Source organism: Schistocerca serialis, chromosome 4 (genome assembly GCF_023864345.2).
Source record: "Schistocerca serialis cubense isolate TAMUIC-IGC-003099 chromosome 4, iqSchSeri2.2, whole genome shotgun sequence".
NCBI lineage: Eukaryota > Metazoa > Arthropoda > Insecta > Orthoptera > Acrididae > Schistocerca > Schistocerca serialis.
This window is the reverse complement of record NC_064641.1, coordinates 944,816,779-944,832,701: the sequence shown is the minus strand read 5'-3', so window position 1 is coordinate 944,832,701 and position 15,923 is coordinate 944,816,779. Positions and strand designations below refer to the sequence as shown.

Sequence of the window (15,923 nt, the reverse complement as noted above, 5' to 3'; positions counted from 1 at the left end):
GTGGAGATGGACATCCCCGCTGGTTGGGAGGGTGTTGCTCCTGAAGTAGATGGTGCAGGAGCAACACGGAGGGAAGTGACCCCCACCATCAAGGGGGCAGGTGTAGTCTTCTGGCTCGGACAGGTGACTGGGGTAGGCAGAGCTGATTGGGCTAGAACTGTTGTAGCGGCAGCATAAGACGATGTCACGCATGTAGGATATAGGCGTTCAAATTTCCTCTTAGCCTCAGCGTAGTTCAGTCGGTCCAGGGTCTTGTACTCCACGATTTCCCTTTCTTTCTGGAGAATCCTGCAGTCTGGCGCACAAGGCGAATGGTGCTCTTCGCAGCTAACACAGATGGAAGGCGTGGAACATGGAGTATTAGGATGTGATGGGCATCCACAATCTCGACATGTGACACTGGAAGTACAACGGAAGATATATGGTCGAACTTCCAGAACTTAAAGCACCGCATCGGGGGAGGGATATAGGGCTTTACATCACACTGGTAGACCATCACCTTGACCTCCTCAGGTAATTTGCCAGACTTGAAGGCCAAGATGAAGGCACCAGCGACAACCTGATTATACCTCTGAGCCCACTGGACACACCAGACACTGTACACCTCGGCACTCTAAATCGGCACGCAGCTCATTATCAGACTGCAAAAGAAGGCCTCTGTGAAATATGATACCCTGGACCATATTTAAGCTCTTATGGGTTGTGATGGTTACAGAAACATCCCCCCAGCTTGTCACAAACGAGTAACATCCGTGCCTGGGCAGAGGATGCTGTGTTGATCAAGACTGACCCAGATCTCAATTTGGACAATCCCTCCACTTCCCCAAACTTGTCCTCTAAATGCTCAACAAAAAACTGAGGCTTCATCATCATGAAAGATTCCCCTTCAGCTCTCGAACATACAAGGTACCAGGGCAAATAAGATCCGCTGCCATCCTTAGACTGACGTTCCTCCCATGGTGTCGCCGAGGAGAACGATTTGGGGTCGTACTTCTGTGCATTGAATTGAGCTTGTGAATGCTTAGAGACTGCTGGTGTTACAGCACCAGCAAGAGATGGTGGACTACGCTTCATCGCGTGTCATCTGCCCTGATGCCATCCCCTACAACCAGGGGCCCTCCCCACGGGTGCCACCCAGCCACAGCAAAGGCCACCTGGCAGGATGGCCATTGTCGGGAGTCCCGATGCCCCAGGGGTATGGGCATCTACCCCTTGTCATACGTGGGGAGTCAACGGCACAGGCATCAGCAGAGCGATCCCCATGTGGTCAGGGGGCTACAGCCAACAGGGTACACGGCAGCCCCACCACAACGGACTGGCTGCCGTGCTGGATATAAGGTGCAAAGAAGTCCATGGTCATCGTCGATGAACAAAGTAACACTGCATAGTTCATGGTGGAAAACAGACCAAGGAAAGTGTCCTCGCCCAAGAGATGGAGAATGAGTGGGACTGAATTGCAATGATGAGAAAGTGGACTAAAGATCTCAATGCACAGTGGACACAATGCACCATTTATGGTGCCTTTCCTCAATGGGCTCGCTCTTTGGGATAATGGAGGTCAAACCCTACAGGGGGACCATCACATAAAGGTCGAAATGTGTGAAACTTCTTTTAGTCACCTCTTACGACAGGCAGGAATACCTCGGGCCTATTCTTACCCCCGGACCTGCAGGGGGTCAGCAGTTAGGAGGCCTAAGTCAGTTGCAAAGTCTAACAAAAAGAAGAAGGTTCTGCTGCTAGGTAGTTCGCACGGTAGAGGTGTGGGATAGCAGTTGCAGGAATTGGGTTGGTTGCTTGGTTGTTTGGGGGAGGAGACCAGACAGCGATGTCATCGGTCTCATCGGATTGGGGAAGGACGGGGAAGGAAGTCGGCCGTGCCCTTTGAAAGGAACCATCCCGGCATTTGCCTGAAGCGATTTAGGGAAATCACGGTAAACCTAAATCAGGATGGCCGGACGCAGGATTGAACCGTCGTCCTCCCGAATGCGAGTCCAGTGTGCTAACCACTGCGCCACCTCGCTCGGTGCAAGAATTGGGGAGTGAGTACCAGGTCACCAGCATTGTGAAGCCTAGTGCAAGGTTGGCTCAGGTGACTGACAGCACAGGGGAGTTATGTAGGAATTTTGCGAAGGAGGATCAGGTAGTGATAGTGAATGGAGCAGGGGTGGGGAATATGATGTAGGTGGTGACCTGGTGCTGCACTAACTGGTGGCACTAATGTGCATTCCGTGCAATTGTTTCAGTGTCATGATCAGCCTCATCTTAATGTGGCTGTTAGGCACCTTAACATAGGGCTGGAGAGGTTGCTGACGGAAGAGGGCATGGGTCACATTTAAGTGGTGACAGTTGGGTCTGTCAGAAGATCGGGTTACACTAGGCATAACCTGCACCTCAATAGCTATGGGAAAGGGAGGCTGGTAAAGCTTGTAGGTGACAGTGTAGTGGGTGGTGGTGGGATCACTCATGGAAAAATTCCTGTAGTAGTTGGGTGTTAGAGTTGCATCTTTTTTAGATTGAAGTCAGCTGATAGGTATACCTGCTCAAAGGAAGTCCCTCTAAATAAGGGCTCGCGTTCAGAGGACATCATGTTTCCAAATAGAGAAGGAATTAGCATATTTCATCAAAATATAAGAGGTATCAGAGATAAAGTTAGTGAACTGCTTATAGATGTTGACTCTGAAATTACTGGTATGTCGGAGTACCACTTAAATAATTTGACAATTCAGAGGCTTCCTTTACCAGTATACAGATAAGCTGGCTGTTTTTCAACAAGTTCCTTATGGGGAGTGAGAGTGGCTATGTACGTTAAAAAAAAAAAAAAAAAAAAAAAGTATTCCATTTGAGTACATAGACTACCACAGCACCACACTGAACAGATATTTGAATGAAACTAAACTTCTAATTGTTGTTGTTTATGGGTTCCCCAACTCTGACTTCAGAGCATTTCTGCTCAAGTTAGAGAGGGTTCTTGATTCACTTTATAGGAAGTACCAGAAATAAGTTAAATGTGGTGACTTCAATATAAATTTTGTATATGATGGTGCAAGAAAAAGGATGCTGGTAGATCTCCTAAATCCATATGATCTGATGCAAACTGTGTTTTTTTCAACTAGGGTGTAGGGGAACAGTAGCACAGCCATAGACAATATTTTTATTCATTCTTTAGTACTAGATGGACATTCTGTTAGTATAATGGTGAATGGCCTTTCAGACTATGAAGTGCAAATTTTAACATTAAAAGGTTTTTGCACTTGAACAAATGTCACATATAATTACAAACAATGTAGGAAAGTTAATCCAACAGCAATAGAGAGTTTTTTAAACCTTGGCAAAGAGCAAAAGTGGCAGGACGTTTATAGTGCCAATAACATAGATGATAATAGAATGCTTTCCTTAACACAATTCTCATGCTCTCCGAGAGTTGCTTGCATTAGAAGATTCTAAATGGGGTACTAACAGTAATAGGCAGCCCAGGTGGCTGACTACTGGGATAAGGATATCATGTAGAAAAAAGTGGAAATTTTATCAAAATGTAGCTACAGCAGCCCATTACAATCAGTATTGTAAAGTGCTTAAAAATATTATTAGGAAGGCAAAGAATATGTGGTGTGCAAATAGAATAGCTAATTCACAGGATAAATAAACTGCCTATTGGCTTCTGTTTCGGGTTCTTCGGCCGACGTTCATCTAATGATTTTTCTGACGTTTCGCCAGCACGAGTGGCTGGCATTGTCAAAGCTTCACCCTCCATTGCCCCACCGGCAACAAGTGGCCACGAAAGCCTTAACAATTTCACAGGATAAAATTAAAACCATATGGTCAGTTGCGAAGGAAATGTCTGGTCAGCAGCACAAGGTCGATGATATAAAGTCAGTTCGTAGTAAAAATATTTCTGTTACTGATAAATCAGATATATGTACAGCATTTAACACTCATTTTCTGAGCATTGCTGGTGAATCAAATAAAAATTTAGTTTCTACAGAGAATTGTATAACTTTCTTGGCAAATGGCTTTCTGAGATTGATGTCTGAAATACTCCTCTGTGATAGAGACAAGGGGGAGATTGAGTCAATAATTAAATAACCGAAGACTAAGGACTCTCATGATTATGATGGAGTGCCTAGCAGAATATTTAAGTACTGTACTGCACATGTTAGCCCTCTATTTAACATATTTGTAATTAATCCAACAGCAATAGAGAGTTTTTTAAACCTTGTCAAGGAACAAGAGTGGCAGGACGTTTATAGTGCCGTAACATAGATGATAAATACAATGCTTTCCTTAACACATTTCTCATGCTCTTTGAGAGTTGCTTTCCATTAGAACATTCTAAACGGGGTACTAGCAGTAATGGGCAGCCCGGGTGGCTGACTAGTGGGATAAGGATATCATGTGGAACAAAGCGGGAATTATATAAAATGTTAGAAGTAGTCACAATCAAGCTACAGTAGCCCATTACAAACAGTATTGTAAGGTGCTTAAAAATGTTATCAGGAAGGCATAGAGTATGTGGTATGCAAATAGAATAGCTAATTCACAGGATAAAATTAAAACCATATGGTCAGTTGTGAAGGAAGTGTCTGGTCAGTAGCACGAGGTTGACGGAATGAAGTCAATTTACAGTAAAAATATTTTGGTTACTGATAAATCAGATACATGTACAGCATTTAACAATCATTTTATGAGCATTGCTGGTGAATTAAATAAAAATTTAGTTTCTACAGGAAATCATATGACTTTCTTGGCAAATGCCTTTCTGAGATCGATGTCTGAAATACTCCTCTGTGTTACAGACAAGAGGGAGATTGAGTCATTAATTAAATCACTGAAGACTAAGAACTCTCATGGTTATGATGGAGTGTCTAGCAGAATATTAAAGTACTGTGCTGCACATGTTAGCCCTGTATTTAGCCATATTCGTAATTTTTCCTTTAGGAATGATCAGTTTCCTGAACGATTAAAGAACTCAGGAGTAAAGCCGCTTTATAAAAACGGAGAAAGGTATAATGTAGGCAATTTTAGACCTATTTCTATTCCATCAGTGTTTGCTAAAGTTATAGAAAAGGCTGTGTATGTAAGGATAATTGATCGTTTTGTATCACACGATTTGCTATCAAATGTACAGTTCGGCTTTAGAAGACATTTAACAACTGACAATGCTTTTCATTGTGACGTATTGGATGGGTTGAACAAAAGGTTTCGAACACTAGGCATATTTTTTGATTTAACTAAGGCATTTGATTGTGTTGATCACAAAATATTGCTCCAAAAGTTGGACCATTACGGAATACAGGGAGTAGCTCACAGTTGGTTCACCTCTTACTTTAGCAACAAATAGCAAAAGGTCATTATTCACAATGTTGAGAATGGCTGTGATTGTGTGGTTCTAATTGGGGTACAGTCAAGTGGGGGGTGCCTCAGAGATCAGTGTTGGGACCACTCCAGTTCCTTATTTATATAAATGATATGCCTTCTAGTATTACAGGCAACTCTAAAATATTTCTGTTTGCTGATGACACTAGTTTGGTAGTAAAGGACGTTGTGTGCAACACTGGCTCAGTTTCAAATAGTGCAGTTCATGACTCAAGTTCACGGCTTGTAGAAAATAAACTAATGCTAAATTACAGTAAGACTCCATTTTTAAGTTCCTAACACACAATTCAACAAAACACGACGTTTTAATTTCACAAACAGTTCAAATTTCTAGGTGTTCAGATAGAGAGTAAACTGCCATGGGGAGCTCATGTTCAGGATCTTGTTCAAAGACTTAATGCTGCCATTTTTACTATTTGAACAGTATCTGAAGTGAGTGATTGTTCGACAAGAAAATTAGTCTACTTTGCTTATTTTCATTTACTTACGTCATATGGGATTATATTTTGGGGTAACTCTTCTCATTCTAAAAGGACATTTTTGGCTCAGAAATGGGCAGTTCGGGCAGTAAGTGGTGTAAGTTACGAATATGTATATTACTGTCATTTCTTGTTAACAATATTAGCTTATTCCCAAGAATAAGCAGCTTTCACTCAGTTAACACTCGGCAGAAATCAAACCTGCATTTGGATCGGGCTTCCTTAACTCTTGTGCAGAAAGGTGTGCAGTGTACCGCTGCATCAATAAACTACCACTCGAATTCAAAAATCTTAGCAGTAATACACACACTTTCAAATCGAAACTGAAGAGTTTCCTCAAGGGTCAATCTTTCTGTTCTGTCGAGGAGTTCCTTGACCTTGAAGATTTGCTCCTCAATTTTGTCCTACGGAACTTGACTTGTAAATAAATAAATAAATAAATAAATAAAATCATGAAGTAGATGAGTTAAGGAATTTTGCTACCTAGGCAGCAAAATAACTGATGATGCACAGAGCAAGGACATCAAAAGCAGACCAGCAAAAAGGGCATACCCGGCCATGAATAGTCTACTATTATCAAAAATAGGGCTTAAGGGGAGATGTAATAGATTTTGGACCAAAAAATCGATTTTTCAAAAATTATGTTTTCTTGGTCTACACAGTTCAGTCTATGTTGTGTGAGAATTTTATCGTGATATCAGCTTTAGAAGTGCCTTTAAACTGTTAAACTGATTAACTCTTCACTGTTGGCCATTCCCACCTTTTTCCGACATCTGAGAAACTGCTTGCTTCAATGGAATTTTTGTAAATTTGAAGGCTATTTTCTTTCGATATCTTTGGCTGGCATCTACATCTTTGCCTGAAAACTTTCTTCCATATGGTTTATTTGCGTTTTGACAATACTAACACACATTAGTAGGTGGAAGGTTGAATTCACAAACCGTTATGTAGCAGTGAAGATTTATGCATAATGGGTGGTGGAAAAACTGTGTTTAGGAAATGGAGGTTTCATGGAAATCGGTTTACCAACAAAAAAGAGGGTGCAGGTCCAAATGAAGAACATAAGCTCTCAGCTTCAGCATCGAATTGTACAGGTGCATGAATGGTGTTGATATGGATTCCACAGGATTCAGACATAGTGCCGGCTATAAAGATTTCATGTTCATGTGTTGGCTGTGAAAATATCGATTGCATGATTGTTGTTGAACAAAGAAGAGAGGGAATAGCTTGTGATTTTAATTTAATTTGTAATTCGTGTGGCTGTGAATTTTGGTTTACCTCCTCCAAAAAATCTGACACTAGTACGTTCTGAGATGCCTTGGACAGGGCAGGGAAGGAAGTAACTTATTGTATGGTTTTCTAAACATGCCTCAGTCTCGTGAAAGGTTTGAAAAAATAAATAAAGAAATGTCTGATGCTGTGTGATACTGCCAAAGTCTCTATGAGGAAAGCAGTGGAGGAATTGGTGAAAATAAACCAAAAGAAATAGATCCTGGGGAAGATATTCAATACAGTGAATCTCCTACAAATGTTACTGACCTGTGTGTGCCTGTAGATGGGACCTGGATGAAAAGTGGTAACACATCTCTATGTGCAGTTGCATCTGTTATTGCTATTGACTCAGGTAATGTTTTCGATGGAGAAATTGTGTAAAAATACTGCCATCAGTGAGCAACAGGCAAAATGTTCAGCAATGAAGACAGTGAGAAACTGTGGCAAGAAAAAAAATTACAGTGGATCAAGTGGAGGCATGGAGGCTGCTGCAGTTGCGAGGATGTTCTCCAGTTCCGAGGACCTGTACAGTGTTAGATACACTAAATACCTTGGTGATGGGACTCCTCTTCGTTCAAAGATGTAACAAATAAAAATCCATACAATACAACAATAGAAAAGTTGGAATGTGCTGGCCACATCGAAAAGAGACTTGGTGGTAGGCTTCGTTGCTTGCTGAAAGAGAAGAAACATGAAGTACCTGAGGACAGAAAACACTAGGAGGAAAAGGCAGGCTTACTCTTAAAGAAACTGATTGTCTTCAGTTATTTTACGGGAGAGCTAACAGGAAAAACACACATAATTTGGAGGCAACGAGGCATGCTGTATGGGCAATTTTTTTCCCACAAACTATCCACTGACCAAACACCAATGCACAATCTGTGTCCAAAAAACGATTGGTGGTAAGTTCAACAACAGAATGAGACGTATTCACACAAACACTCATTACTAGAACCTGTTGTGAATGCAATTAAGCCCACATTCTGGTTTCTTGCAAACCTTGATTTATTGAGGAAGTGTCTTCACAGAAAGACACAAAATGCAAATGAAAGCCTCAATAACTTAATTTGGATTAGATATTCAAAAGGGCATTCTGTGGACTTGAAGTACTCAAAATAGATGCCTATGATGCAGTTTTATGTTACAATAATGGAAATAATGGCAGAATGGAAGTGCTGAAGAGAGTTGGTATAGATCCTGGTGTGTTTACAACAAAAGCATTTTAGACCTTCGATGAGAGCTGGGTCAATAAAACTAACAGATCAGTGTCTCACCTCGCATATACAGGCCAGACAGGTTCGAAGAGGAGAGAAGAGAAACCTGGAGGATGAGGAGTATCAGTATTGAGGATTTTAAAATTGAGGTAAGCTTATTACATGTAGAAGTATGAGAAGGAAATCTCTGAACCTCATTTTCTGTTTTACATTTTTTATGTTATTAGAAGCCTTTTCTCAAATAGAGTATGTGCTACTGCTATGAAATTCTGTTCGCAACATGCTGCTGTCTCCCTGGAACTAAAAAATACGAGATTCTGCAATTGCATCTGATTTTTAGATTGTGTTTGTGGGGGGAAAAAAGTTAAGTTTGGATGCGAAAATTAAGAACTCTGTTAATGATACAATTTGTACCATTAATTAATAACTGTAGTTCAGTGGTCTTATACCTTCTCTGGACACTACAATAAAATTTTCAGATTAATTGCACGATTGGAATTTGATTTATAGCTTTTTATAAAGAAGACAATAAAAAAATTAAAAATTCAAATTTCTGGCAAAATATTAATCCTGCATATTTTATTACATTTTCCCATTAAAACACAGCTCTTTTGCATTACACATGCACAATTTTAGATTTGTACATTAATAAATATGGCTGTAATGATATTTTAAATAAATGTTTACATTTTCCGTTACATCCCCCCTTTATTTGAGGAAGAAATTTCTGAGAATGTATGTTTGGAGTACAGCATTATATGGTAGTGAAACACGGACTGTGGAAAACCAGAACAGAAGAGAATCAATGTATTTGCGATGTCGTGCTACAGAAGAAAGTTGAAAATTAGGTGCACTGATAATGTAAGGGATGAGGCAGCTCTTCGTAACATCAGCAACTAAAGGAATATACGTAAAACACTGACAAGAAGATGGAAGAGGGTTGTAGGATGTCTGTTAAGGCATCATGGACTGACTAACTTCTATAATACTAGAGGAAGCTGTAGAGGGTAAAAACTGTAGAAGAAGACAGAGATTGGGATACATCCAGCAACTAATTGAGGATGTAGGTTGCAAGTGCTGCTCTGAGATGAAGAGGTTGACAAAAGAGAGGAATTCATGGGCCACATCAAACGGATCAGAAGACTGTTGTCGCCCCTCCCCCCCTCAAAAAAAAAGGGTGGGGGTGTGGGGGGGGGGGGCTGGAATATCTTTTGAACATTTGACCCCAAGACCAAAAATAGCATTTTTCACAATCTATGCATTAACAAGAGAGAGAATTAATCATCAACAGTACTTACAACAGAAGCTCCTGGACATCGTCTATCAAGAAATCAGCAGAGTGCTGATGGGTGTTTTCTAGCAGTAACAACACTTAATGTAATCTTCTTTATTGTTTTTCTTACACTGCAATGGAAGGGCATCTCATCTGTTGCTAACAAATGAGAGTTGTGATGAATGCAATTCTGGGGATAAGTTCATAATACACAGCAACCAGTTAGTGGCAATGGAGACACATACTGTCCTTTGCTTGAGGAGATGTTTTTTAAAGTCCAGCCATTAATTGCCTTTTATGAAGTTACTCTAAAATAAAGGCACAATGTCTATTCACCAGAAACAGCATTGGATATAAATACTCGACTAGAAACTGGTTACGTTCAGACAAGTATCCAGATGTGGCCATCCCACTGATTTTTGTTGCTTCGAATTAAAACATGCGGCTGGAGTACACCAAACTTTTCAATGGTAAATAATCAACGTTGATCACATTTGTCACTTATTGGATGCCTACAGAAATGAGAACACCACTTATTGGTGTGATTTCTGCGATGGTAGTTGCCTCATACACAAAAGAAATGTGTGTTATTTTTTGTTTAATCCATAGTTTCACCCCTCTATTAAATCCAAAGCAAACTCAAGTCACAAATATTAGGCTTTACCCATTTAACACTCCATTTCCCAATGCTTAAAACCAGCTAATACACTCCTGGAAATTGAAATAAGAACACCGTGAATTCATTGTCCCAGGAAGGGGAAACTTTATTGACACATTCCTGGGGTCAGATACATCACATGATCACACTGACAGAACCACAGGCACATAGACACAGGCAACAGAGCATGCACAATGTCGCCACTAGTACACTATATATCCACCTTTCGCAGCAATGCAGGCTGCTATTCTCCCATGGAGACGATCATAGAGATGCTGGATGTAGTCCTGTGGAACGGCTTGCCATGCCATTTCCACCTGGCGCCTCAGTTGGACCAGCGTTCGTGCTGGACGTGCAGACCGCGTGAGACGACGCTTCATCCAGTCCCAAACATGCTCAATGGGGGACAGATCCAGAGATCTTGCTGGCCAGGGTAGTTGACTTACACCTTCTAGAGCACGTTGGGTGGCACGGGATACATGCGGACGTGCATTGTCCTGTTGGAACAGCAAGTTCCCTTGCCGGTCTAGGAATGGTAGAACGATGGGTTCGATGACGGTTTGGATGTACCGTGCACTATTCAGTGTCCCCTCGACGATCACCAGTGGTGTACGGCCAGTGTAGGAGATCGCTCCCCACACCATGATGCCTCATGTTGGCCCTGTGTGCCTCAGTCGTATGCAGTCCTGATTGTGACGCTCACCTGCACGGCGCCAAACACGCATACGACCATCATTGGCACCAAGGCAGAAGCGACTCTCATCGCTGAAGACGACACGTCTCCATTCGTCCTCCATTCACGCCTGTCGCGACACCACTGGAGGCGGGCTGCACGATGTTGGGGCGTGAGCGGAAGACGGCCTAACGGTGTGCGGGACCGTAGCCCAGCTTCATGGAGACGGTTGCGAATGGTCCTCGCCGATACCCCAGGAGCAATAGTGTCCCTAATTTGCTGGAAAGTGGCGGTGCGGTCCCCTACGGCACTGCGTAGGCTCCTACGGTCTTGGCGTGCATCCGTGCGTGGCTGCGGTCAGGTCCCAGGTCGACGGGCACGTGCACCTTCCACCGACCACTGGCGACAACATCGATGTACTGTGGAGACCTCACGCCCCACGTGTTGAGCAATTCGGCGGTACGTCCACCCGGCCTCCCGCATGCCCACTATACGCCCTCGCTCAAAGTCCGTCAACTGCACATACGGTTCACGTCCACGCTGTCGCGGCATGCTACCAGTGTTAAAGACTGCGATGGAGCTCCGTATGCCACGGCAAACTGGCTGACACTGACGGCGGCGGTGCACAAATGCTGCGCAGCTAGCGCCATTCGACGGCCAACACCGCGGTTCCTGGTGTGTCCGCTGTGCCGTGCGTGTGATCATTGCTTGTACAGCCCTCTCGCAGTGTCCGGAGCAAGTATGGTGGGTCTGACACACCGGTGTCAATGTGTTCTTTTTTCCATTTCCAGGAGTGTATATTGACACGTGGAATAATCGGGTCTACTGCCGGATGTTTGTTTCGCTCTGGCACAATATTTCAGCCACGTAACAGGTAGCACCTGAAGAAGGCAATGAGTTACATGGCCAAAATATTGTGCCAGAGTGACACAAACATCCGGCAGCAGACCCGATTATTCCACATGACAAGGTCTTGCCGGGAAATCCTGAAGAGTTACAGCTAATATATTGTTCAATATGTCACCATAAGAACAATGGTAGAATGTTACATTAAAAATGATGATTGATAAACACATTTATAGCAACTACATGGGAAAAAACACAATAACTTGGGCACCCCCTCCCCTCCCTGCCCCCCTTACACTTTCAAGCAAACTTTGTCTGCAACAGTAAATTACATACTTCAATATTCCTCACATTATAGGCTGTATGAGCAATGGTCACACCACTGTTGTTACTCCACAATTTTCATTCACTTTAACCAAGACATTTAATGCAGAAAAATAAACTACACTAGTAAGTAATCTTCTGGATATGTAAAAACTTACACTGCAGCTCAGTGGCAGAAGGTGCATAATTCATAGCCACCTGAGCAGACACCAGCTGGTACAAGATAGCTGGTGGTCAGTGGATGGTGTACCATGCATTAATAGGGAACTCATGAGTGGACACTTATTTTTTTGGAAAGAATATGATTTCCACAATGGTGGAGTGGATGGTGTACCATGCATTAATAGGGAACTCATGAGTGGACAGTTATTTTTTTGGAAAGAATATGATTTCCGCAATGGTGGGACTGAGCCACAACATCGGTTTTATGACCTGGGGTTAGCTGGTAATGGCCAAAATTGGTCATTTCATTCTGAAATTGGTGCAGTTGTGATGCACAATAAATTGTTCTAATGTCAAGAGTCATTTGGGACAAATTCGAATGGAAGATATTGTTATTATTGGCAGGTTAGAAAGTGAAGTAAATTATCTTTGATTTTCAATCATAATGATTCTTTCAGTAGATAGACTAAATGCCGTTCGAAAAATGGGGCAAGGAATGAGCTCAAACCCTCGACTTTATCTTTACATTGCGTGATTCCAGCCAAGAGACCACATGCAAATAAGGCCCCTGACTAACTCACGTAAAATACAACACTTCCTCAAGAAATTTCTGCACTCTACTGTGTTACAAGTTAGTGCAGATAGCTGGACTTAGGATTCCGAGGGGGCGACCAATTTTAGTGTCACCTTAAGTAAATGAATCGGACTCTGTCCCTGAACTGAATGGCTGGCTTTAAGTTATACAGTGAGGACTTTACATAACACATAATTATCAGTTTTAAATTTGTGTTGTGATTGTTCTGCATTTTGAAGTCTGCCAGAGAACTCTTTTTTTTACAGTACCACTTACTGGTAAAGAAATTTTACTTTTTATTTAGGCGAAAAAATGTTCTGTACACTTGTGTAAAATAACAAAATTGTCAGCACAATAATAGTCAATACCAAAATGAAACATAAACACTCAATTTCCAAACACTAGCAATATTCATTCAAAATTAAGGAGCGAGCACTGATGCTGAAATTCCTGAGATGAGAAAATATACTGATATTTGTAGGGTTACGTTGGTAAGCTGCACCCTAGCTTTTTGTAGTGTGACCTATATTTGAGTTTCTACAGTAAATCACCTACACTAATTCTTAATTTAATGTGACAACTAATTTTCAGTGGTGTACCTCTAGCAGTGCATTCAAGTCTTGCTTGTCCAGATAGCTTCTTGTCAATTCCCTTCCATCAAAATCTAGTTCAGCTTTGTACCTCACTAGGAAATTTCCTATGTCGATTCCTTTTACATCATGAATAGCTCTAACCATAACATCTGATTCCAGCTCTGCATTGATTACATCCAGTCTCTCCTGGGGTATGGATCTGTAAAAGAAAGTACATAAAATGAGGCTATGTTCTACAAAAAGTAATTTCAAGCAAAGTAATAAACGTTAATAGCAGTAGTTTGTAATAGGGTACATGAAAATATGACCATCAGCTATAGCCAAGTATCAATTCAGAGTTCTGCACCTTGCACAAAATACAGAATTTACCCAAGGCACAGCTTGCTCTACTGTTTTTCGCTTACACATTACCTGGTCTCCCTTCCAACATTATCAGGAACATTTCCTCTAGTGTTCCAATAAATTTTAGAGTTTTTTTAATGCAGTGCGTAAATGGAATCAGCTAAAACCAATGCCGCTCACCATGTGTTTCAAAGGACATGCTGCACTGACAGGAAATATCTGTCTGTACCTCATTACAAACAAAATATTTTTTAAAAGTGGAGTTTTGTGTGCCTATTCGCTAAAGCAATTCCAAATTAGTCTAGAGTTCTATTCAGTTTAACGCTATTTGTGAACAGGGATAACAACACATGACAAATAGCGATAATTCCAGCAGCAGCTGAGCAGTGCTGCTGCACGGTGGTAGCAGACAGAGTAGAACACGCCAGCATGTGAGGCGGCTGGGTGAGCAAGTCATTACGAACACACGATTACGGGTATTTTAGTGTGTGTTGTTGTCAACTAACAGAGTGTCTCACACCCCATACTAATTCAGCCCACTGTAATTATCACTTTTTGACTACCCAGTGAATACGTCTCAGATGTACCCAATTTGCCTTATTTCATGCGCCAGACTGTACCACACTATTAATCTGCTAGCTCTGATACGACATAGCACACTAAATTTGGAAATGAGCTTTCGAAGATGAGCACTTCCACCTTGAAAAGAATTGTTTGCAACTTGAGGCAAACCCACATTTTCCAAAAATGATCTGAGTTTCACCTAATAGTATTTGTCTGAAGTGACTTCATCTACACATGGTATACATGAAATTAATGAAAAGGCCAGTCTAGTTGCTCTGTAGAATATTACTGCGTCCACAACCAGTTTCGGCTTTTTTGTTAATCCTTTCTCATGTTGATCTGAAAAATGACAAAATAATATCCAAAAAATTATAAGAAAAAGTCTGGTGGATTTAAAAGCCTGCTTCTCAAATGATGTCAGGATCATGATCCACTTGAGAATGATCATGACATCATTAGACAAGCAAGATATTAAATCTAACAGACTTGTTCTTATATACTGTGGATAGTAGTTCATCACTTTTCAGATCAACTTGAAAAAGGCTTTAAAAAAAAGGCTGAAACCCGTAGTGGACTCAATAAAGTTATACAGAGCAGCAGCCTTTTCATTAATTAAACAACTGGTTGTGGAGAAAATGGAGATGCTAATAAATGAAACTCCACATAAAATGCATCTGACAAGTCTTGGCACGCGGGTGTGGCAAGTGTGTGAGCATGACACACCTACCACAGGAAGTCATTAGACATGTAAATGTCTTTACAAATCAACAATACTGTGTAAGATCAAGGGAGTTTCATTCTAAAGAAATAACCAGTAAACCCCCAATTTCGTAAAGAATCAAACTCCATATGATTACTTTACAAAAAGGTTAATGTGTTAAATATTTGACATAAGCATGCAAGTGATAAGAAGTTTAACCATGTTTGAAGATATGTTAAATGCTACCATTATCAAACACTATATGGGCGTAGTCTGAGCAATTTGTGCTCCGTTTTTAACAAAAGTGTGTTTTTCAAACATCTCAATGTTTATGCTGTCATATCTGCTGAGCCAATTGTCATACAATGATATAATTTTCCAGGTACACTCCATGGCATTTGTGGATACTGTCTGCAGACTGAGCTGTGAAAGCAATAAATCAGAATATCATAATTGATGATACTGTACAAACAGCGGAAATGTAGTAAGCAATAAACTTCTTTCCTTACACCATCTTTTGGGGGCTGGCAGCAGGAAAAAGTTTCAAAAAGCTTTGAAATTAAGTGTACACTTTATCTCTAAGTTCTTTCATTCTTAAATATTGGATGGATATAATTTAGCTAATATGAAAGTCATGAGCTATGATGCCTGAGGATAAACAGTTTCTAACTGTAATACTTATCATGTCAAACTTTTAATGTAAGATTATTCTATCAATAGTATATTACAGGACCATTTTAAATTTGAGGAATAATTAGTCACATGAAACAGCAAAAATAAAATTTTCGTTGGTCTCAAAGCAGTCAGATATGCAATCTGCAACTGGGGCCATGGACCACAAACCTGGTTGGCAATTTAGCAACATAAATGTCATAC

General features: G+C 41.2%; 1 protein-coding gene across 4 annotated transcripts in view; it reads right to left on the bottom strand.

Annotated features, from left to right (window-relative positions):
• Positions 1-15,923, bottom strand: part of LOC126473600 (zinc transporter 9) — a 214,667-nt gene that overhangs the window by 30,121 nt on the left and 168,623 nt on the right. For all 4 annotated transcript variants that reach the window (XM_050100755.1, XM_050100756.1, XM_050100757.1 and 1 more), the window contains one exon: positions 13,448-13,640. In XM_050100755.1, the coding sequence (XP_049956712.1) occupies positions 13,448-13,640 (193 nt within the window). The remainder of the gene's footprint in view (positions 1-13,447; positions 13,641-15,923) is intronic.